The 19,644-nt window shown below is 48.9% G+C and overlaps 1 protein-coding gene across 1 annotated transcript in view; it reads left to right on the forward strand.

Annotated features, from left to right (window-relative positions):
• Positions 1-305: 305 nt before the first annotated feature.
• Positions 306-19,644, forward strand: part of DUSP15 (dual specificity phosphatase 15) — a 100,498-nt gene continuing 81,159 nt past the window's right edge. Inside the window, exons 1-2 of the mRNA XM_086932683.1 lie at positions 306-999; positions 7,628-7,661. Coding sequence (XP_086788809.1) covers positions 979-999; positions 7,628-7,661 — 55 coding nt within the window. The 5' untranslated portion in view covers positions 306-978. The remainder of the gene's footprint in view (positions 1,000-7,627; positions 7,662-19,644) is intronic.

The following is a 19,644-nucleotide window of genomic DNA, read 5'->3' on the forward strand; positions in this document are numbered from 1 at the left end:
CCAGGGTCGCGGAAGGACACACACCCGAGGCGCCCGAGACCGGCCCGGGTGGTTCTGACAGGGCCGCGGGGGCCCAGGCCTTGACATTGCTCGCTTGGAGAGGGAGGGGGAGGAATGCGCACTTTGTTCTGGCCCTGAAAGTCCCAGGTAAGTGATTACGCTTCGGGCGCGCGTGGAGTGGCCCCGGAGCCGCGCGTCGGGACACACCTGGGCGAAGCTGCCAAACCTCTCCACGGATTATGAGCACATAGCTGCGGCGGGGTGGAGCTCACTTCTTTTTCTTTTTTTCGCAAATGAAAGTTAATGACCTGAGCTCGGAAAGCCCAGGCGAGTCCACTGTGCGCGCGCGGGGCAGGAGCCCCGGGGCAGAAAGGGAGAGCTCGGAGGGGGCCTCGGAACAGAACACCTCGACTGCGTTCCAAGACCCCCGCCCCCTCCTCTGGACACCAGAACCGGGCACTGATGACCCTGCACTGTACCCCAGGAGAGACCCCTCCATCATGGTACCAAACGCTGGCCACCCAGCACTGGATGCCCCGTCAGCGCCCCCTCCACAGGGGTGCCAGGCACTGGCGACCCTCCTCTAGGTAACAGGCCAGCCCCTCCAGACGGGCACCAGAGCCGAGCACTGCCAGCCTCCGCTGGATACCAAGGCCCGCCTCCATCTGGTTGCTAGGGCCGGGTTCATCAGATACCAGCACCCGCCCCTCCACGTGCTGCCACAGACGATGCACCGCTTGACCTTGGACGAGGCACTACTAGGTAGTAGGTACCTACCCCTGGAGACCAGGACGCACCTGCCCCCCTTAGGACGCGGACCAGGTGCTGGGGAGCTGTCACTTACCCCTCTGAGTGAGGGACCAGCAAACCTGGTGGGGAAGGTAACACCGCCGTGAGCTGAGCGGCGCAGGATACGAAACCAGCACCCCTCCTCGTCATCACCATCTTCCTCCCCCTCCCTCCTCTGGGGCTCTGACCATGGGCAACGGCATGAACAAGGTAAGCTGGCACGATCCCCGACTCCCGCCAGGACTCAGAGGCCATGATGGGTACAGGTGGGTGAGCCACTTACGGCTTGACTTGAGCCAGGTCCCAGCCAGATGCTTGGCTCTGGCTCAGCTCGAGGTCCTCTTGGAACCTCGAGCCCAAATCGAGATGAGCTTTAGCGGGATGCCATGTGTCCTGGGGCCTAAAGCTGCCAAACGTGCAGCGTGGGGACCAGGTTCGCATCCCAGCCTCTGCTCAGCACCCTGTGAATCCTGGTGTAACTCCTGTGCCAGAGAAAAAAGTGTCATTCGTTTGTGTCTGTTGTGAGGTGCTGATATGTCCTTGGGTTGCAATGCATAATCTGGCACTGGGAAATCTGGGATTCATCTGGCTTCCCAGTTTTGACAAAATGTGTGATCATGAGAACATGTTTTAATTAACCAAGCCCCATTTTTTTGTTCACCATATATGACTGCACCTTCAAAGTTGTGAGTTGCGTATGTGCGCTGTACAAAAACCTCTCTTGTGTTTGATTTAATAACCTATAATGTTACTCCATCCATAATAAGAACCTAGGGGCACATATAGGGTACACGTGAGAGCTGACGTGCCTCCTAGTTCACTAATAGCATAGTCATCATATGAGGACAGGCATGTTTAAAAACTCTACCTGATAATAAATACTTCTTAATCCAGAAATATCATCTGATAATGGGAAACACGTGAGTGTGTATAGACCTACGCTATTTTGAAGACACCGCGGCACTCTAACATGATAGTTGTTGCATGATTGACTTTCCAAATATTTTCACAACCCTGCTCGTCCATGGGCTCCTAGTGCACAGCCAAGCCTTAGCTCGGATTTCCATGTTCAGGTCAGGCAGGCCTAAAAGGCAACCTGGCAGCGCTATGGGCTGGTCTGACCGGTGAGTGCCTGGGCCGGTGTTTTGGCTGAAAGTGGGCCTGTTTTATAGTTGGATGGGCCCAGTTTTTACTGTTGATTTCTCTGTATTACTACAAACATAGTCTTCAGCAGGCACAAATGCATGCAGCCTCCCATACCTTACAAAACACCTATACAGGTTGTCTTTACAAGTTCAAAACTGCCCGATGTGGGGAGGAGCAGCTCCAGATCAGTCGAAGAGCCAGGTCTTGAGGTCGTTCGTGAACGTGTGCAGGGACGGGGAGCGTCTGATGTTCACTGGGAGCTCATTCCAGATTTTGGCCGCGATGTAGGAGAAGGCTCTCCCGCCGGTTCTGCTTCTGCAGATGCGGGGGACATCTGCCAGGGTGAGGTCGGCAGAGCGGAGGTTCCTCTTGTGTACGTGGAAGGAAACTCTCTCAATGAGGTATTTGGGTCCATGTTGTGGAGGGATTTATAGGCATGGGTAAGGAGTTTGAAGGTCACCTCCTTCTCGATGGGGAGGCAGCGGAGGCCTCGTAGGTGTAGGGTCATGTGCTCCAGGCGCGGTGTCCAGAGAGCGAGACTGGCTGCGGTGTTCTGGATGGTCTGGAGCCTGTGTAGAAGAGACTTGTTGATTCTGGCGTAGAGGGCATTGCCGTAGTCCAGTCTGCTGGTGATGAGTGTGTGGGTGACAGTCTTTCTGCAGTCTGGGGGGGATCCACTTGATGGTTTTACGGAGGGTCCGCAGGCAATTGAAGCTAGTGGAGGCGACAGTGCTGATCTAGCAGTTCATGGAGAGGGAGGAGTCGAGGATAATGCAGAGGTTCTGGGCGTGGTCTGTGGGGGTGGGTGGGTGCCCAAGGGCGGAGGGCCACCAAGTATTGTTCCAGGTGGAGGTGCAGGGTCCGAGGATGAGGACCTCGGTCTTTTCTGAGTTTAGCTTCAGGTAGCTGTCCTTCATCCAGCCTGCCACGTCCTTCGTATGAAAAATAGACTGGTATCCTCGGGATTCTTAGCGAGTGAGAAGATGAGCTGGGTGTCGTCGGCGTAAGAGACGATGCTGAGCCCATGTTGTCTGACGATGGCGGCGAGGGGGGCCATGTAGATGTTGAAGAGTGTGGGGCTGAGCGATGGTCCCTGGGTAACTCCGCAGTTGATTTCCATGGGCTTGGAAAGGAAGGGAGGAAGTTGATTCCTCTGGGTTCTGCCGGATGGGAAGGGTTGGATCCAGTTGAGGGCGACTCCTTGTATCCCCGCGGGGTGAAGTCTGGCTGCAAGAGTGCGATGAGAGACAGTGTCGAATGCTGCGGAGAGGTCTAGAAGGATGAGGGCCGTGGTGTGTCCCTGGTCCAGTAGCATGCGAATGTCGTCAGTGGCGGCAAGGAGGGCAGTCTCAGTGCTGTGGTTGCTCCGGAATCCAGACTGGGTGGCATCCAGGATGGAGTGTTCTTCTATGAAGGCGGTCAGCTGGGTGTTTACAAGTCTTTCAGTGACTTTGGCTGTGAACGGGAGGAGAGAGATGGGCCGGTAGTTTTTCAGGTCCGTTGGGTCGCCCAAAGGTTTCTTGAGGAGAGGTTTTACCTCCGCTCGTTTCCAGTCATCTGGGCAGATGCTTGTAGTGAGGGAGGCGTTGATCGTGCGCCCTAGTTTGGGTGCGATGACGGTGGCAGCTCTGTGGAATATGTGCGGTGGGCAGGGGTCCGTAGGGGCACCTGAGTGGGTTTTCTTCATGGCCGCTATGATGAGTTCTACGGTAGCGGACTCCCTGTACGTGATGGTCGGCTTATCGGTGGCGGAGGGTAGGGGGGTGGTGCTGGTCGTTGGTTTGCTGAAATTGTCATGGAGGTTCTTGATCTTCAGGTGGAAGTAGGAGCTGAGTCTGTCGCAGAGTTCCTGGGACGTAGTGACGTCTGTGGATTCTCTGGTGGATTTAGTGAACTGCTGTATGACGCTGAGCAGTTCCTTGGTGTTGATCACGTTGGTCAGGATCTTGTCTCTGATGAAGGTTCTTTTGGTGTCTCTTTTGCGCTGGTGGAATTCCTTAAGGGAGCTCTTGTGGTCGTTCCGTGCTTCCGTGGTTTTTAGGTTCCACCAGGTTTTTTCTGGTCGTCTGCAGGAACGTCTGACATCTTGAAGTTCAGTGGTGAACCAGGCGGCTTTCGGCGGGTTGTTTGGCGGGGAGGCGGAGGGGTGCTACCTTGTCAGTGCAGCTGTAGATCTAGCAGTGAAATTCTCTGGCTGCGGAGTTGGTGTTGGTTGTTGGGAAGGGGGGGGTATTGACGGAGGGTGGCGTTGAGGTGGTCCTTGGTGACCTTGCTCCAGTTCCGTCGAGGCGGGCATGGGGCAGGTTTGGGTGCGGTGCTGGTGTTGAAGGTGAAATGGACGCAGTTGTGGTCGGTCCAGGGGGGCTGGGTGGTGTGGCAGAAGTGGACGTTTGTTCCTCTTGCGAAGATGGGGTCGAGGGTGTGACCCGCTCTGTGGGTGGGTGTGTTGACGAGCTGATTCAGTCCTAAGTTGGCGAGGTTGTCCAGGAGAGTAGAGGAGTCGGGGTCGTTGCTGTTGTCAAGGTGGAAGTTCAGGTCCCTGAGTAGAATGTAGTCCGTGGAGGTGATGGCTGAGATGGGGGCGGGGCCGCAGGGAACAGTATCCGGTAGTGGAAAACTCCGAGACCTAGAAGGGGAGAAAACAACACGAAGCTCAAATAACAGGGCACTAAATACAATACAAAAAGAAAATACAATAACAACTACCAATGCTAGGAAGGAGGCACTAGAGGCAAAATAGACGGGTACTAGAAGGAAAAGTATAGCTGGGGGCGAGCCGCAGGCACGAACACCAGGCTACCGGAGGGCTCAGGACGCTGCCCTAACACGCGGAGAGCTGGGGACAGTGCAGAACTGGACCAGAGGTCTAGGAGTCACACATTTTCACATAGCTATGGGTTTTGCATTGTTCTCATCGCCCTGTATGTTCATACTGGTTGTGACCTCAGAAAGGTTCTTTTAAGTGGGCACTCTCACAGATGAGTGTGGGAGCTGCTTTCATTGGCATGCTGCTCTGTGTGGGATTGTTCACTATCGCCAATGTATGTATGAGGTGTTGGTCTTTCATAGATAAGTGCAAGGGTTACACTTTCACAACCATCAGTGTGTCGCAGTGCTTAATTTGAGCCTGGGGCTTCTGGTGCTCAGCACCAGCACTTAATTGTCAATACCGGCACTTTTGACAGTCTGCCACATGATGGAACTGTTTATCTATTTCAGAGATGAACACAACAACGGTTGTTTACTAATTCAATCTAAATTGAAAGATACTAATACCTGTCGCCCAAGCTATTCACATAGCTTTGGGGGCCTGTAATATTCTGAATTGTCACTGGTGTAGGAGTGTGATGGGTAGTTGATACGGTTCTCAGCAGCGCTGGCAGGGGCAATGGGTGGTGCAAGCTGCAGTGGCCTCCTGACAAGAGCCCTGACACCTATTTTTTTTTTTTTTACAAATTAAGTGCTGTGTGTGGGTTTGTGGCCCAGAATAGGGGCGCGTGTACGGTGGTGATTTCTCACAGGTTTGGTTCTGGGCGTCTCACTCTCACAGGCTCACACCTATCAGGTAAAGAGCGTTGCACAGAGTTTCGTGTTAGTGGCGGACTCTTGTTTGGAGGGATTGCACCACATAGAGCTGTGTTTCGAGAGATGCTGTTTTGCACTTTTATTGAGGTATGTATGATGGGTTGGACACTCTAGTGTGGGTGGAGGATTTCCAGGTATAAGGAGAGGTGGACTCTAACAGTCTTTTGTGGTGTTGGACTCAAAGAGGTATGTGTGAGTGCTCTTGTGATGGCTTCTACATGTAGGAGTGCTGCATGAAGTTATCATGCTGAGAGGTGTGTGTGGGTGCCGTTGCACATCAGAGGGCATGTGTGTGGGGGGCAAGGTAATCCGACAGAAGAGATTTTGTAAGGACTGCCTTCTCCGAAGAGGTAACAAGCATTTGCAATGCAATATGTCTGCGAGATTTTGAGCTATTGGCATTGTAAATGACAATGGCTTTTATTTTTGGTTTTATAAAATGTGGAATATTAAAAGGCATTGCCATTTACAATACCAATAGGTCAAAGTTTGGCAAATGCGAGACCTATTGCAATACAGAGAGCGCGGTGACACTGAAGTGGGCGCCACACTCCGCATGAAAGTTTAAAGTTCAAAATAAAAGCTAAAACAGAGCGCGGTGTCCCTGAAGCGGGTGCCGCGCTCAGCATTTAAGTATTAAAAAAAAAAAAATGAAACCGAGTGCGGTGTACCTGAAGCAAGCGCCGCGCTCAGCATTTAATTAAAAAAAACCTGAAACCAAGCACGGTCCCTGAAGCGGGTGTCGATCAGCATTTAAGTAAAAAAGAAAATTTGAAACCGAGCACGGTGTTCCTGAAGCGGGCGCCACGCTCAGCATTTAATTAAAAAAAAACCTGAACCCGAGCGAGGTGTCCTGAAGCAGGCACCACACTCATCTTAAAAGTTTAAAAATGAAGAAAGCTTAAAAGTTTAAAAATGAAGACGTGTCCGCCATTGTGCTGTGAGTGCTGTGTGGAGAGGTAGGGTGGGGCAGCCACTTTTAAAGTGCAAGCATGCATAGCGCTCCATACAAGAAGCAGCCGCCATTGTCCTGCAAGTGCCGTGTGTTATGTTTGCCTGCTGCAAATAGAAGAAGCAGCCACCACTGTCCCCATTATTCATTAAGCAAAATACTGCTTACTGACTTAAAAAGCAGACCGTGTAACAAGACAAGTAAAAGATCCAGTCGTCATGGGAGGTTACAAATGAGGACAAGGCTGTACCAAGGAGGGACTAACAAGCCTATTCACAAATGAAAAGCAATGATTTAGCAAGGACAGTAACAGGAGCCAATTAAAAGGAAGGGCGGGGAAATGGGTGGAGCTTATATGCCTAACCCTAATACAGCATGCCTCACCGCAGCGCATGCGCTGCCCTTGCTTGACCTAAAAAGGTGAGATGCACACTTAGAAAAGAGGCCTGGGTGCAGGTTGCAGACTCAGAGAGGAGACGGGAGCTTTGTTGAGAGTGAGGGACTGATCGCTCACAGAGGAGATGAGGAGGTTTGTGGGGGTTGGGGTGGTCCTCACAGAGGAAGTGTGTCTGACTGTGGGGTCGGGGGTGCCATACCTGCCAATGTACAAAATATTTTCATTGGTGAGGAGAGAGCGGGACTTCTAGGGTATGGGGACTGGTGCCAAGAATTAACTAAGAGGCTTTCTGACCCTCAACAAGACCCACATACCCTCTAAAACAACCCAAAAACAAAGGGTCTTTGAGGCTGTTGCTGATGTTCTGGGGTGGTTTCACACCTTTTATGGACATCAGCTGTTTACCGCCTCCGAAAACCATCGGATAATCCAATGTTTACAGTGGTTTTCAGCTCGTTTTTCCTGCCACCGTGTGATTTCAGCTCCTCACCGGGTGACCGCCGAAATCGTGTGACACACGATGGTACCGTGTGAGTTGGTAAGTCTGGAGTCGATACTTCACAGAGGAGATTGGGAGGTTTGTGGGGCCCGGGGGGGGGGGGGGGGGTGGTCTTCACAGAGGAGGTGTGTCTGACTGTGGGGGCAGGGGTCAATTCTTCACAGAGGAGATGGGAGGTCTGTGTTGGGTGGAAGGGTCGGTGGATGCTCCCCACAGAGGCAGTGTGTCTGACTACTCTGTATTTCTTCCTTGATTTCAGATTCTCCCCAGTCTCTACCTTGGAAGTCTTGTAGGTGAGTAGTATAAAGTTCTACTAGGTGAGTACAGAGGAACTATGACCGGAGAGTACTGGGCTATAATGATAGAAGAGTACTGAGGAGCTCTCATAGGAGAATTCTGAGGAGGCCGGGTAGGAGAGTACCTATGAGCTCTGATAGGAAAGAAACGAGGAGCTGTGATAGGAAAGTACCGAGGAGCATTGATAGGAGAGTACAGAGAGCTCTGGTAGGGGAGTAACGTGGAGCTGTGATAGTAGAGAAACAAGGAGCACTGGTAGGAGGGTACCAAGGAGCACTGTTAGGAGGGTACCGAACAGCACTGGCAGGGGAGTAACAAGGAGCTGCGATAGTAGAGAAAAGATGAGCACTGATAAGAGAGTACTGAGGAGCACTGGTAGTCGGGTACTGAGGAGCACTGGTAGTCGGGTACTGAGGAGCACTGGTAGGAGGGTACAGAGGAGCACTGGTAGAAGGGTACCGAACAGCACTGGCAGGGGAGTAACAAGGAGCTGTGATACTAGAGAAAGGATGATCACTGGTAGAAGGGTACAGAGAGCTCTGGTAGGGGAGTAACGAGGAGCTCTGATTATAGAGAAATGAGGAGCACTGATAAGAGAGTACCAAGGAGCACAGGTAGGAGGGTACCAAGGAGCACAGGTAGGAGAGTACCAAGGAGCACAGGTAGGAGAGTACCAAGGAGCACTGGTGTACCAAGGAGCACTGGTAGGAGAGTACCAAGGAGCACAGGTAGGAGAGTACCAAGGAGCACAGGTAGGAGAGTACCAAGGAGCACAGGTAGGAGAGTACCAAGGAGCACAGGTAGGAGAGTACCAAGGAGCACTGGTGTACCAAGGAGCACTGGTAGGAGGGTACTGAAGAGCACTGGCAGGGGAGTAACAAGGAGCTGCGATAGTAGAGAAAAGATGAGCACTGATAGGAGAGTACTGAGGAGAACTGGTAGTCGGGTACTGAGGAGCACTGGTAGGAGGGTACCGAGGAGCACTGGTAGGAGGGAACCGAACAGCACTGGCAGGGGAGTAACAAGGAGCTGTGATAGTAGAGAAAGGATGATCACTGGTAGGAGTGTACAGAGAGCTCTGGTAGGGGAGTAACGAGGAGCTGTGATGGTAGAGAAATGAGGAGCACTGATAGGAGAGTACCAAGGAGCACAGGTAGGAGAGTACCAAGGAGCACTGGTAGGAGGGTACCAAGGAGCACTGGTAGGAGGGTACTGAGAAGCACTGGTTGGAGGGTACCGAAGAGCACTGGCAGGGGAGTAACAAGGAGCTGCGATAGTAGAGAAAAGATGAGCACTGATAAGAGAGTACTGAGGAGCACTGGTAGTCGGGTACTGAGGAGCACTGGTAGTCGGGTACTGAGGAGCACTGGTAGGAGGGTACCGAGGAGCACTGGTAGGAGGGTACTGAGGAGCACTGGTAGTACGGTACCGAGGAGCACTGGTAGTCGGGTACTGAGGAGCACTGGTAGTTGGGTGCTGAGGAGCACTGGTAGGAGGGTACAGAGAGCTCTGGTAGGGGAGCAACGAGGAGCTCTGATAGTTTAGAGACGAGGAGCACTGGTAGGAGGGTACAGAGAGCTCTGTTAGGGGAGTGATAGGAGAGTACCGAGGAGCACTGGTAGTCGGGTACTGAGGAGCACTGGTAGGAGGGTACCGATGAGCACTGGTAGGAGGGTACCGAACAGCACTGGCAGGGGAGTAACAAGGAGCTATGATAGTAGAGAAAGGATGAGCCCTGATAGAAGGGTACGGAGAGCTCTGGTAGGGGAGTAACGAGGAGCTCTGATTATAGAGAAATGAGGAGCACTGACAGGAGAGTACCAAGGAGCACTGGTAGGAGGGTACCAAAGAGCACTGGCAGCGGAGTAACAAGGAGCTGCGATAGTAGAGTAAAGATGAGCACTGATAGAAGAGTACTGAGGAGAACTGGTAGGAGGGTACCAAGGAGCTCTGGTAGGAGGGTACCGAGGAGCTCTGGTAGGAGGGTACCGAGGAGCACTGGTAGGAGGGTACAGAGAGCTCTGGCAGGGGAGTAACGAGGAGCTGTGATACTAGAGAAAGGATGAGCACTGATAGGAGAGTACTGAGGAGTATTGGTAGGTTGGGTACTGAGGAGCACGGGTAGGAGGGTACCGAGGAGCACTGGTAGGAGGGTACAGAAAGCACTGGTAGAGGCGTAACGAGGAGCTGTGATAGTAGAGAAACAAGGAGCACTGGTAGGAAAGGAACGAGGAGCACTGGTAGGAGGGTACAGAAAGCACTGGTGGAGGCGTAACAAGAAGCTGTGATAGTAGAGAAAGGAGGAGAACTGATAGGCGAGTACAGAGGAGCACTGGTAGGAGGGTACAGAGAGCTCTGGTAGGGGAGTAATGAGGAGATCTGATGGTTGAGGAACGAGGAGCACTGATGGGAGAGTGCTTGGGAGCAATGGTAGGAGGGTACAGAGAGCTCTGGTAGGGGAGCAAAGAGGAGCTCTGATAGTTTAGAGACGAGGAGCACTGGTAGGAGGGTACAGAGAGCTCTGTTAGGGGAGTAATAGGAGAGTACCGAGGAGCACTGGTAGGAGGATATCGAGGAGCTCTGATAGTAGAGAAACAAAGAGCACTGGTAGGAGGGTACAGAGGAGCACTGGTAGGAGAGTACAGAGGAGCACAGGTATGAGGGTACAGAGAGCTCTGGTAGGGGAGTAACGAGGAGCTGTGATAGTAGAAAAATTAGGAGCACTGATGGGAGAGTGCCGGGGAGCACTGTTAGGAGGGTACAGAGAGCTCTGGTAGGGGAGCAACAAGGAGCTCTGATAGGAGGGTACAGATGAGCACTGGTAGGAGGGTACAGAGAGCTTTGTTAGGGGAGTATTAGGAGATTACAGAGGAGCACTGGTAGGAGGGTATCGAGGAGCTCTGATAGTAGAAAAACGAGAGGCACTGGTAGGAGGGTACAGAGGAGCACTAGTAGGAGAGTACAGAGAGTTCTGGTACGGGAGCAAGAAGGAGATCTGATAGTTGAGAAAAGAGGAGCACTGGTAGGAGGGTACCGAGGAGCACTGTTAGGAGGGTACAGAGAGCTTTGGCAGGGGAGTAACGAGGAGCTGTGATAGTGGAGAACCCCAAGATTGATCTGTGGTTGAATCATTCACAGCCCTCAAATGCTCGCCCCACATCATAGACTCTGCCAGATCCTTAGGTATTACATTAGACAAACACCAACATATGCAGAGTCACATTAGTGCAGCCACCAAAGGACCAAACTACCAACTGCTGAAACTTAAACCCTACCTATCGCACGAAGATATAAAACAAGCGGTCCAAGCCCTAGTATTACCCAGACTGCATTATGGTAGTGTCACACTATGTGGCCTACCTAGATAGAAACTGACTCCACTAAGAGCCTTCCTCAATACAGCAGCAAGACTTGTCCTCGGATCAAAAAGAAATGAGCACATCTCATCAGCCCTAAAGACCTTAAACTGGCTACCATACGAAGCAAGAATCCAACTGAAAATTGCTTGCATGACGCACAAAGCGTTACACTTCAACACCCCCAGTTACCCGTCCCAATAGCTAAAAAATCAGGGGGGAGCAGATCCTCACGAAGCGCGCTCACCTTGCCTCTGAAACCCCAATGAACCCACAAAAAGAAAACAGGGGCTAGAGCATTCTCGGCTATCGCACCCAAGATATGGAACTCTTAACCACCGGACCTTCGCCTAGTTTCCTCTACCTCCGCCTTCAAAAGAGAAGCCAAATCTTACGTACTGACTAAGTTCTTACCCTAAGTCAATATATCGGTGACATTGAAAAGGTGTAGATACCAAACTCTTATGTAGATTGTCCTTCCTAGTACTGGCTTTATTCCAGTCCAACCACTGTTATCCCATTTTTAACTTATGATATGTTCGGCTCTCACGCTCATGTTTGCATGTTGATCAGACCAATTGCTAATCGTATTCTCTTCATGTAAAGCACTCTGATATCCTCTAGGGTCACGTTCACGCTACACAAAACTTTCTGAATAAATGATAAAATAAAGGAGGAGTCCTGATAGGAGAGTACAGAGGAGCAGTGGCAGGAGGGTACAGAGAGCTCTGGCAGTGGATGAACGAGGAGCTGGGATAGTAGAGAAAGGGGGAGCACTGATAGGAGGGTACAGAGAGCTCTGATAGGGGAGCAACGAGGTGCTCTGATAGTTGAGAAATGAGGAGCACTGATAGGAGAGTACGGAGGAGCACTGGTAGGAATGTACAGAGAGCTCTGATAGAGAAACAAGGAGCACTGATAAGAGAGTAACGAGGAGCTCTGGTAGGAGGGTACAGAGAGCTCTGGTAGGGGAGTAACAAGGAGCTCTGATAGTAGAGAAACTAGGAGCACTGATAGGAGAGTAGCGAGGAGCACTGGTTGGAGGGTACCGAGGAGCTCTGATAGTAGAGGAACAATGAGCACTGGTAGGAGGGTACAGAGTAGCAGTGGTAGGAGGGTACAGAGAGCTCTGGTAGGGGAGCAACGGGGAGCTCTGATAGTTGAGAAATTAGGAGCACTGATAGGAGATTAATGAGGAGCACTAGTAGGAGGGTACAGAGAGCTCTGGTAGGGTAGTAACGAGGAGCTGTGATAGTAGAGAAAGGAGGAGCACTGATAGGAGAGTACTGAGGAGCACTGGTAGGAGGGTACAGAGAGCTCTGGCAGGGGAGTAACAAGGAGCTCTGGCAGGGGAGTAATGAGGGGCTGTGATGGTGAGAAAGGAGGAGCACTGATAGCAGAGTACCGAGGAGCACTGATAGGAGGGTACCTAGGAGCACTGGTAGGAAGGGACAGAAAGCTCTGGTAGGAGGGTACCGAGGAGCACTGGTAGGAGGGTACAGAGAGCTCTGGCAGGGGAGTAATGAGGAGCTGTGATAGTGGAGAGTGAGGAGAACTGATAGGAGAGTACAGAGGAGCACTGGTTGGAGGGTACAGACACCTCTGATAGAGAAACAAGGAGCACTGATAGGATAGTACAGAGGAGCACTAGTTGGAGGGTACCCGAGGAGCACTTGTAGGAGGGTACAGGGAGCTCTGGTAGGGGAGTAACGAGGAGCTGTGATAGTAGAGAAAGGAGGAGCACTGATAGCAGAGTACCGAGGAGCACTGATAGGAGGGTACCGAGGAGTACTGGTAGGAGAGTACAGAGAGTGCTGGCAGGGGAGTAACAAGGAGCTGTGATAGTAGAGAAATGAGGAGAACTGATAGGAGAGTACCTAGGAGCACTGGCTGGAGGGTACAGGAAGCTCTGGTAGGAGGGTACAGACACCTCTGATAGAGAAACAAGGAGCACTGATAGGATAGTACAGAGGAGCACTAGTTGGAGGGTACCCGAGGAGCACTTGTAGGAGGGTACAGGGAGCTCTGGTAGGGGAGTAACAAAGAGCTCTGATAGTAGAGAAACTAGGACCACTGATTGGAGAGTGTTGAGGAGGAGGGTATGCAGGATATCTGAAAGGAAAGTAGGGATGCGCTCTCTTAGAAGGCTAATGGACAGCTCTTACAGGAGAAACCAGAGGAACTCTGATAGGAGAGTAACAGGAGCTCTGACAGATGAGTATTAAGGAGTTCTAATAGAGAACTGAGGTAGTCTGTTAGGAGAGAAATGAGAACTGCTATCGGAGAGTACTGAGAATCTCTGGTGGGACAATAGTCCGAGACTAGATAGGATCACTGATACTGGAGAGTACTGAGGAACTCTGATAGGAGAGTAACAGGAACTCTGACAGGAGAGTATTGAGGAGATCCGACAGGAGAGCAACAAGTTCTGATAGAAAAGTACTGATGAGCACTGATAGGGGACCACTGAAGTGTTCTGATGGGAGAGTGGCTGTGATAGAAGAGAAGAGAGGAGCACTAACAGAAGAATAGCACAGAGCTCTGCCTAAAAGAAAACTAATGTTTTCTGGTAGAGGTTTACTGAGTAGCTATGTCAGTAGAGTAACAGGAGCTCTGCTAGGAGAATACTGATGTGTTCAGCTAGGAGAGTTCTGAGGTGCTCTGATAGAAGAGTAGTGGAAATTCTGATAGGGGAACACCTAAGTGTTCGGTTGCAGAGTACTGAGAATCTATGCCAGGAGAGTAGCAGGAGCTTGGACTTAAGAATACTGAAGTATTCTAGAAGAGAGCGCTGAGCTGAGGAGCTCTGACAGGAGAGTAGTGGAATCTCTGATAGGAGGATACTGAAGTGTTCTGGTAGAGAGGGCGGAAGAGCTCTGATTGGAGAGTAGTGGAATCTCTGATAGAAGTATTTTGAAGTATTCTGGTTGGAGAGTACTGAGAAGCTATGAGAGGAGAGTAACAGGAGCTTGAACATTGGAATATGGAAGTGTTCTGGAAGAGAGTACAGATGAGCTCCGATAGGAGAGTAGTAGAATCTCCAATAGAAGGATATTGAAGTATTCTGGTTGGAGAGTACTGAGAAGCTATGACTGGAGAGTAACAGGATCTCGGACATTAGAATACGGAAGTGTTCTAGAAGAGAGTACTGAGGAGCTCCGATAAGAGAGTAGTAGAATCTCTGATAGAAGTATTTTGAAGTATTCTGGTTGGAGAGTACTGAGAAGCTATGACAGGAGAGTAACAGAAGCTTGGACATTAGAATACGGAAGTGTTCTGGAAGAGAGTACAGAGGAGCTCCCATAAGAGAGTAGTAGAATCTCTGATAGGAGGATATTGAAGTATTCTGGTTGGAGAGTACTGGAAAGCTATGAGAGGAGAGTAACAGAAGCTTGGACATTAGAATACGGAAGTGTTCTGGAAGAGAGTACAGAGGAGCTCCCATAAGAGAGTAGTAGAATCTCTGATAGGAGGATATTGAAGTATTCTGGTTGGAGAGTACTGGAAAGCTATGAGAGGAGAGTAACAGGAGCTTGGACATTAGAATACAGAAGTGTTCTGGAAGAGAGTACTGAGGAGCTCCGATAGGAGAGTAGTAGAATCTCTGATAGAAGGATATTGAAGTATTCTGGTTGGAGAGTACTGAGAAGCTATGAGAGGAGAGTAACAGGATCTCGGACATTAGAATACGGAAGTGTTCTAGAAGAAAGTACTGAGGAGCTCCGATAAGATAAGAGAGTAGTAGAATCTCTGATAGAAGTATTTTGAAGTATTCTGGTTAGAGAGTACTGAGAAGCCATGACAGGAGAGTAACAGAAGCTTGGACATTAGAATACGGAAGTGTTCTGGAAGAGAGTATAGAGCAGCTCCGATAGGAGAGTAGTAGAATCTCTGATAGAAGGATATTGAAGTATTCTGGTTGGAGAGTACTGAGAAGCTATGAGAGGAGAGTAACAGGATCTCAGACATTAGAATACGGAAGTGTTCTGGAAGAGAGTACTGAGGAGCTCCGATAAGAGAGTAGTAGAATCTCTGATAGAAGGATATTGAAGTATTCTGGTTGGAGAGTACTGAGAAGCTATGACGGGAGAGTAACAGGATCTCAGACGTTAGAATACGGAAGTGTTCTGGAAGAGAGTACTGAGGAGCTCCGATAAGAGAGTAGTAGAATCTCTGATAGAAGGATATTGAAGTATTCTGGTTGGAGAGTACTGAGAAGCTATGACAGGAGAGTAACAGAAGCTTGGACATTAGAATAGCGAAGTGTTGTGGAAGAGAGTACAGATGAGCTCCAATAGGAGAGTAGTAGAATCTCTGATAGAAGGATATTGAAGTATTCTGCTTGGAGAGTACTGAGAAGCTATGAGAGGAGAGTAACAGGATCTCGGACATTAGAATACGGAAGTGTTCTGGAAGAGAGTACTGAGGAGCTCCGATAAGAGAGTAGTAGAATCTCTGATAGAAGGATATTGAAGTATTCTGGTTGGAGAGTACTGAGAAGCTATGACGGGAGAGTAACAGGATCTCAGACGTTAGAATACGGAAGTGTTCTGGAAGAGAGTACTGAGGAGCTCCGATAAGAGAGTAGTAGAATCTCTGATAGAAGGATATTGAAGTATTCTGGTTGGAGAGTACTGAGAAGCTATGACGGGAGAGTAACAGGATCTCAGACGTTAGAATACGGAAGTGTTCTGGAAGAGAGTACTGAGGAGCTCCGATAAGAGAGTAGTAGAATCTCTGATAGAAGGATATTGAAGTATTCTGGTTGGAGAGTACTGAGAAGCCATGACAGGAGAGTAACGTAAGCTTGGACATTAGAATTCTGAGCTGTTCTGGTAGAGAGTGCCAAGGAGCTCCGATAGGAGAGTAGTAGAATCTCTGATGGAAGGTTATTGAAGTATTCGGGTTGGAGAGTACTGAGAAGCAATGAACGGAGAGTAATTGGATCTCGGACATTAGAATACTGAGCTGTTCTGATAGAGAGTGCCAAGGAGCTCCGATAGGAGAGAGGTGGAATCTCTGATAGGAGGATACTGAAGTGTTCTGGTCGGAGAGTGTGGCTGAAAAGAGATAAGTGAAGATCATTGACTGGAGAGTTTATTGGTCCTCTAATAGGAGAGTAGTAGTTTAACTCACCAGTCCCTGGGTTTGGAGGAGCTTATAGGTGATCTCTTTGAATCCTAATAAAAAGTACTCATAGCTGCGGCTGATGTTGTGAAGTTTGCCTCTCAGAAGTCCCTCCAACCCTAATGCTGGTCATTGTCGCTTGCCAGAGAACATTGTGAAGCTTGTCAGGTAATCCTGCAGAGAGATTCTGCCTCCAGAAACACCCTCTGACTGGTTACTTGGTTATGTCTAGAAATGTAGCAATGTGCAATTTGAGGTTTTATATTCCTTTATTATAAGTGATCACCAAGACACAGCTGATATTCCAAATCAATCTATTGTGAGGAGGCTTTAAGCTGTAAATAAGTCATTAAAGTACATCAGTATCTGAGGAAGGTTAATAATAATTTTATTATCATAACATCATTAAACATTCAAATTTATATTCATGCAGAAACAGACACACCCTTATCAGGAATACAATATTATGTGATTGGATTTAAAATAGAGTAACAGAATAAAACAAACAGGGACAGAAGGAATGGTTGGTACTTATTAAAACAAAGTTGTGGAGAGTCGTCTTAGTATGTTTCAGCTATCTGGGCCTATATAGCGCCTTCCTCAAGACCTTAATTAATTAGAAGACTTTTAAAAACATAGAACATAATATAAAATTAGGCGAGCTATACAGTGTAAATTGACAAATATTCTGTTGGGATGAACAGCCTTGTAATACGCAGTCTGGTGGTACGAAGGTTTACTTGTTCTTGCACATGAATGAATGTCTTCAACAGAACCGTGCATAGTAGGTGGGACATTCAGTGGCCAAACGCAGATCCTCTACGCAGGATCATTTTTGGAAGCCCCTTAAATTACAACTGCGTAACTACTCTACCACAATCGTGCATGTACTCCAAACATTATATATTCAGTCCTGATCTTACTTCTTACAACTCTTTTTCACCATGGTTAAATGTAAGTAAAGAAAGACAATTTCCCAGAATGCACTGCTTTATTAAATGGAAAGAGGGAATACCCGGGTTTCTACGCACATGGAGAAGAGTGACAACTAGGCTTGGGTGGTAAACTCTGCTCCGTTCACGGAGTCTGCGAAAACTCAGTGGAGAGGAGTTTTTGTCCCCACTCGGACTCACCAATGCTAAGTTGGTGAGCGTGAAAAAATCCAATACTAGAACACCTCCTAGCAAGATTTCTCAACGTGGACGGTCGTGGATGATCGGGACTGCTTGTGTTGAGAAACCATTGGTTCATGTTGAGGAAGCTGCCGCTCGAGTAGAAAATATACCCGAGCAGCAGGAAGAAGCAGTGCCCTCTTGCACTGTGCATGGTGCCAATGGTGCTGATTTTCAACCGTGGGACAATCACCCAGCTCTAAAAATCAGCACGAATGGAGCGACCTAACACACTCCGCCACTTGCGGAACTCTGTGTAGCATGGCGGAGATTTTTGGTCACTTCGCATAGCGGAACTCTGCGGACTTCGCCAGGGCCTAGCATCAGCAGTGCCAAGGAAAAGCATGTTCTGCTCATACCCCAGAAAAATCCTCGGTTGACAAACTAATTGTTTGTGTTTTTACTGTGGGTTGTTTAAAGATGAATCTGGAAAATGCTTTGCATCAGTAGCACTGTCCAAAATTTGACAACATGTAAAAGGTCGTTTTGACGAGAGGTGCTGTTCACCCCAAATGCCTTTTCGGAAAATGATAGCAGTGCGGTGTTCTTTATAATTAAAGTAGGCCCCTAACTCTGACTACAATCATGATAGAATTTAAATTTCTCCGTGTCTGTTTTTTTTGGGAGGTTTTTCACCATATTTTACAAACAAAGCAATGTAGTTCGTTTAAACACATTGTTCTAATAACATAGACAATTTCTATCAGGCCAGTAACAGGACCTGCTGGCTTCTGTATTCACAGTAACCGGTACTGCTGTCTTCTGCATGCCCAGTAACAGGTACTGCTGGCTTCTGCATACACAGTAACAGGTACAGCGGTCTTCTGTATGCACAATAACAGGAACTGCTGTCTTCTGTATGCACAGTAACAGGTACTGCGTCTTCTGTATGCACAGTAACAGGAACTTCTGTCTTCTGTATGCACAGTAACAGATACTTCTGGCTTCTGCATGCACAGTAACCAGTATTGCTGTCTTCTGCATGCACAGTAACAGATACTTCTGGCTTCTTCATACACATTAACTGGTACTGATGTCTTCTGCATGCACAGTAACAGATACTGCTGTCTTCTGTATGTACAGTAACATATACTTCAGTTTTCTGCGTGTACAGTAAGCGCTACTGCTGGTTTCTGCATGCACAGTAATATGTACTGCTGGCTTCTGCGTTTGCAGTAATAAGTACTGCTGTCTTCTGCATTCACAGTAACAGGTACTGCTGTCTTCTGTATGCACAGTAACAGGACCTGCTTTATTCTGCATGCACTGTAACAGGTACTGCCGTTGACTGCATTCACAGTAACAGGTATTGCGGTCTTCTGTATGCACAGTAACATATACTTCTGTATTCTGCATGCACAGAAACTGGTACTGCTGGCTTCTGTATGCACAGTAACAGGACCTGCTGTATTCTGCATGCATAGTAACAGATACTTCTGGCTTCTGCATGCACAGTAACAGGTCCTGCTGTCTTCTGCATTCACCGTAACAGGTACTGCGGTCTTCTGTATGCACAGTAACAGATACTTCTGGCTTCTGCATTCACAGTAACAGGTACTGCTGTCTTCTGTATGCACAGTAACAGGACCTGCTGTATTCTGCATGCACAGTAACAGTTACTTCTGGCTTCTGCATGCACAGTAACAGGTACTGCGGTCTTCTGTATGCACAGTAACACATACTTCTGGCTTCTGCATGCACAATAACTGGTATTGCAGTCTTCTGCATGAACAGTACTGGTACTGTTGTCTTCTGTATGCACAGTAACAGGACCTGCTGTAATCTGCATGCACAGTAACCGGTACTGCTGTCTTCTGCATGAACAGTAACTAGTACTGCTGTCTTCTACATGCATAGTAACAGGTACTGCAGGCTTCTCTATGTACAGTAACAGGACCTGCTGTATTCTGCATGCACAGTAACATATACTTTGCATGCACAGTAACAGATACTTCTGCATGCACAGTATCCAGTACAGCTGTCTTCTGCATCCACAGTAACAGATACTGCTGTCTTCTGTATGTGCAGTAACATACTTCTTTTTTCTGCATGTACAGTAAGAGCTACTGCTGTCTTCTGCATGCATAGTAACCAGTACTGCTGGCTTCTGCATGCATAGTAACAGATACTGCTGTCTTCTGCATTCACAGTAACATATACTTCTGGTTTCTGCATGCACAATAACCAGTACTGCTGTCTTCTGTGTGCACACTAACATGTACTACTGGCTTCTGCATGCACAGTAACCAGTACTGCTGTCTTTGCATGAGCAGTAACAGGTACTGCTGGATTCTGTGTGTACAGTAACAGGCACTGCTGTATTC

This window comes from Lissotriton vulgaris, chromosome 7 (assembly GCF_964263255.1).
Source record: "Lissotriton vulgaris chromosome 7, aLisVul1.2, whole genome shotgun sequence".
In the NCBI taxonomy this organism is placed as follows: Eukaryota; Metazoa; Chordata; class Amphibia; order Caudata; family Salamandridae; genus Lissotriton; species Lissotriton vulgaris.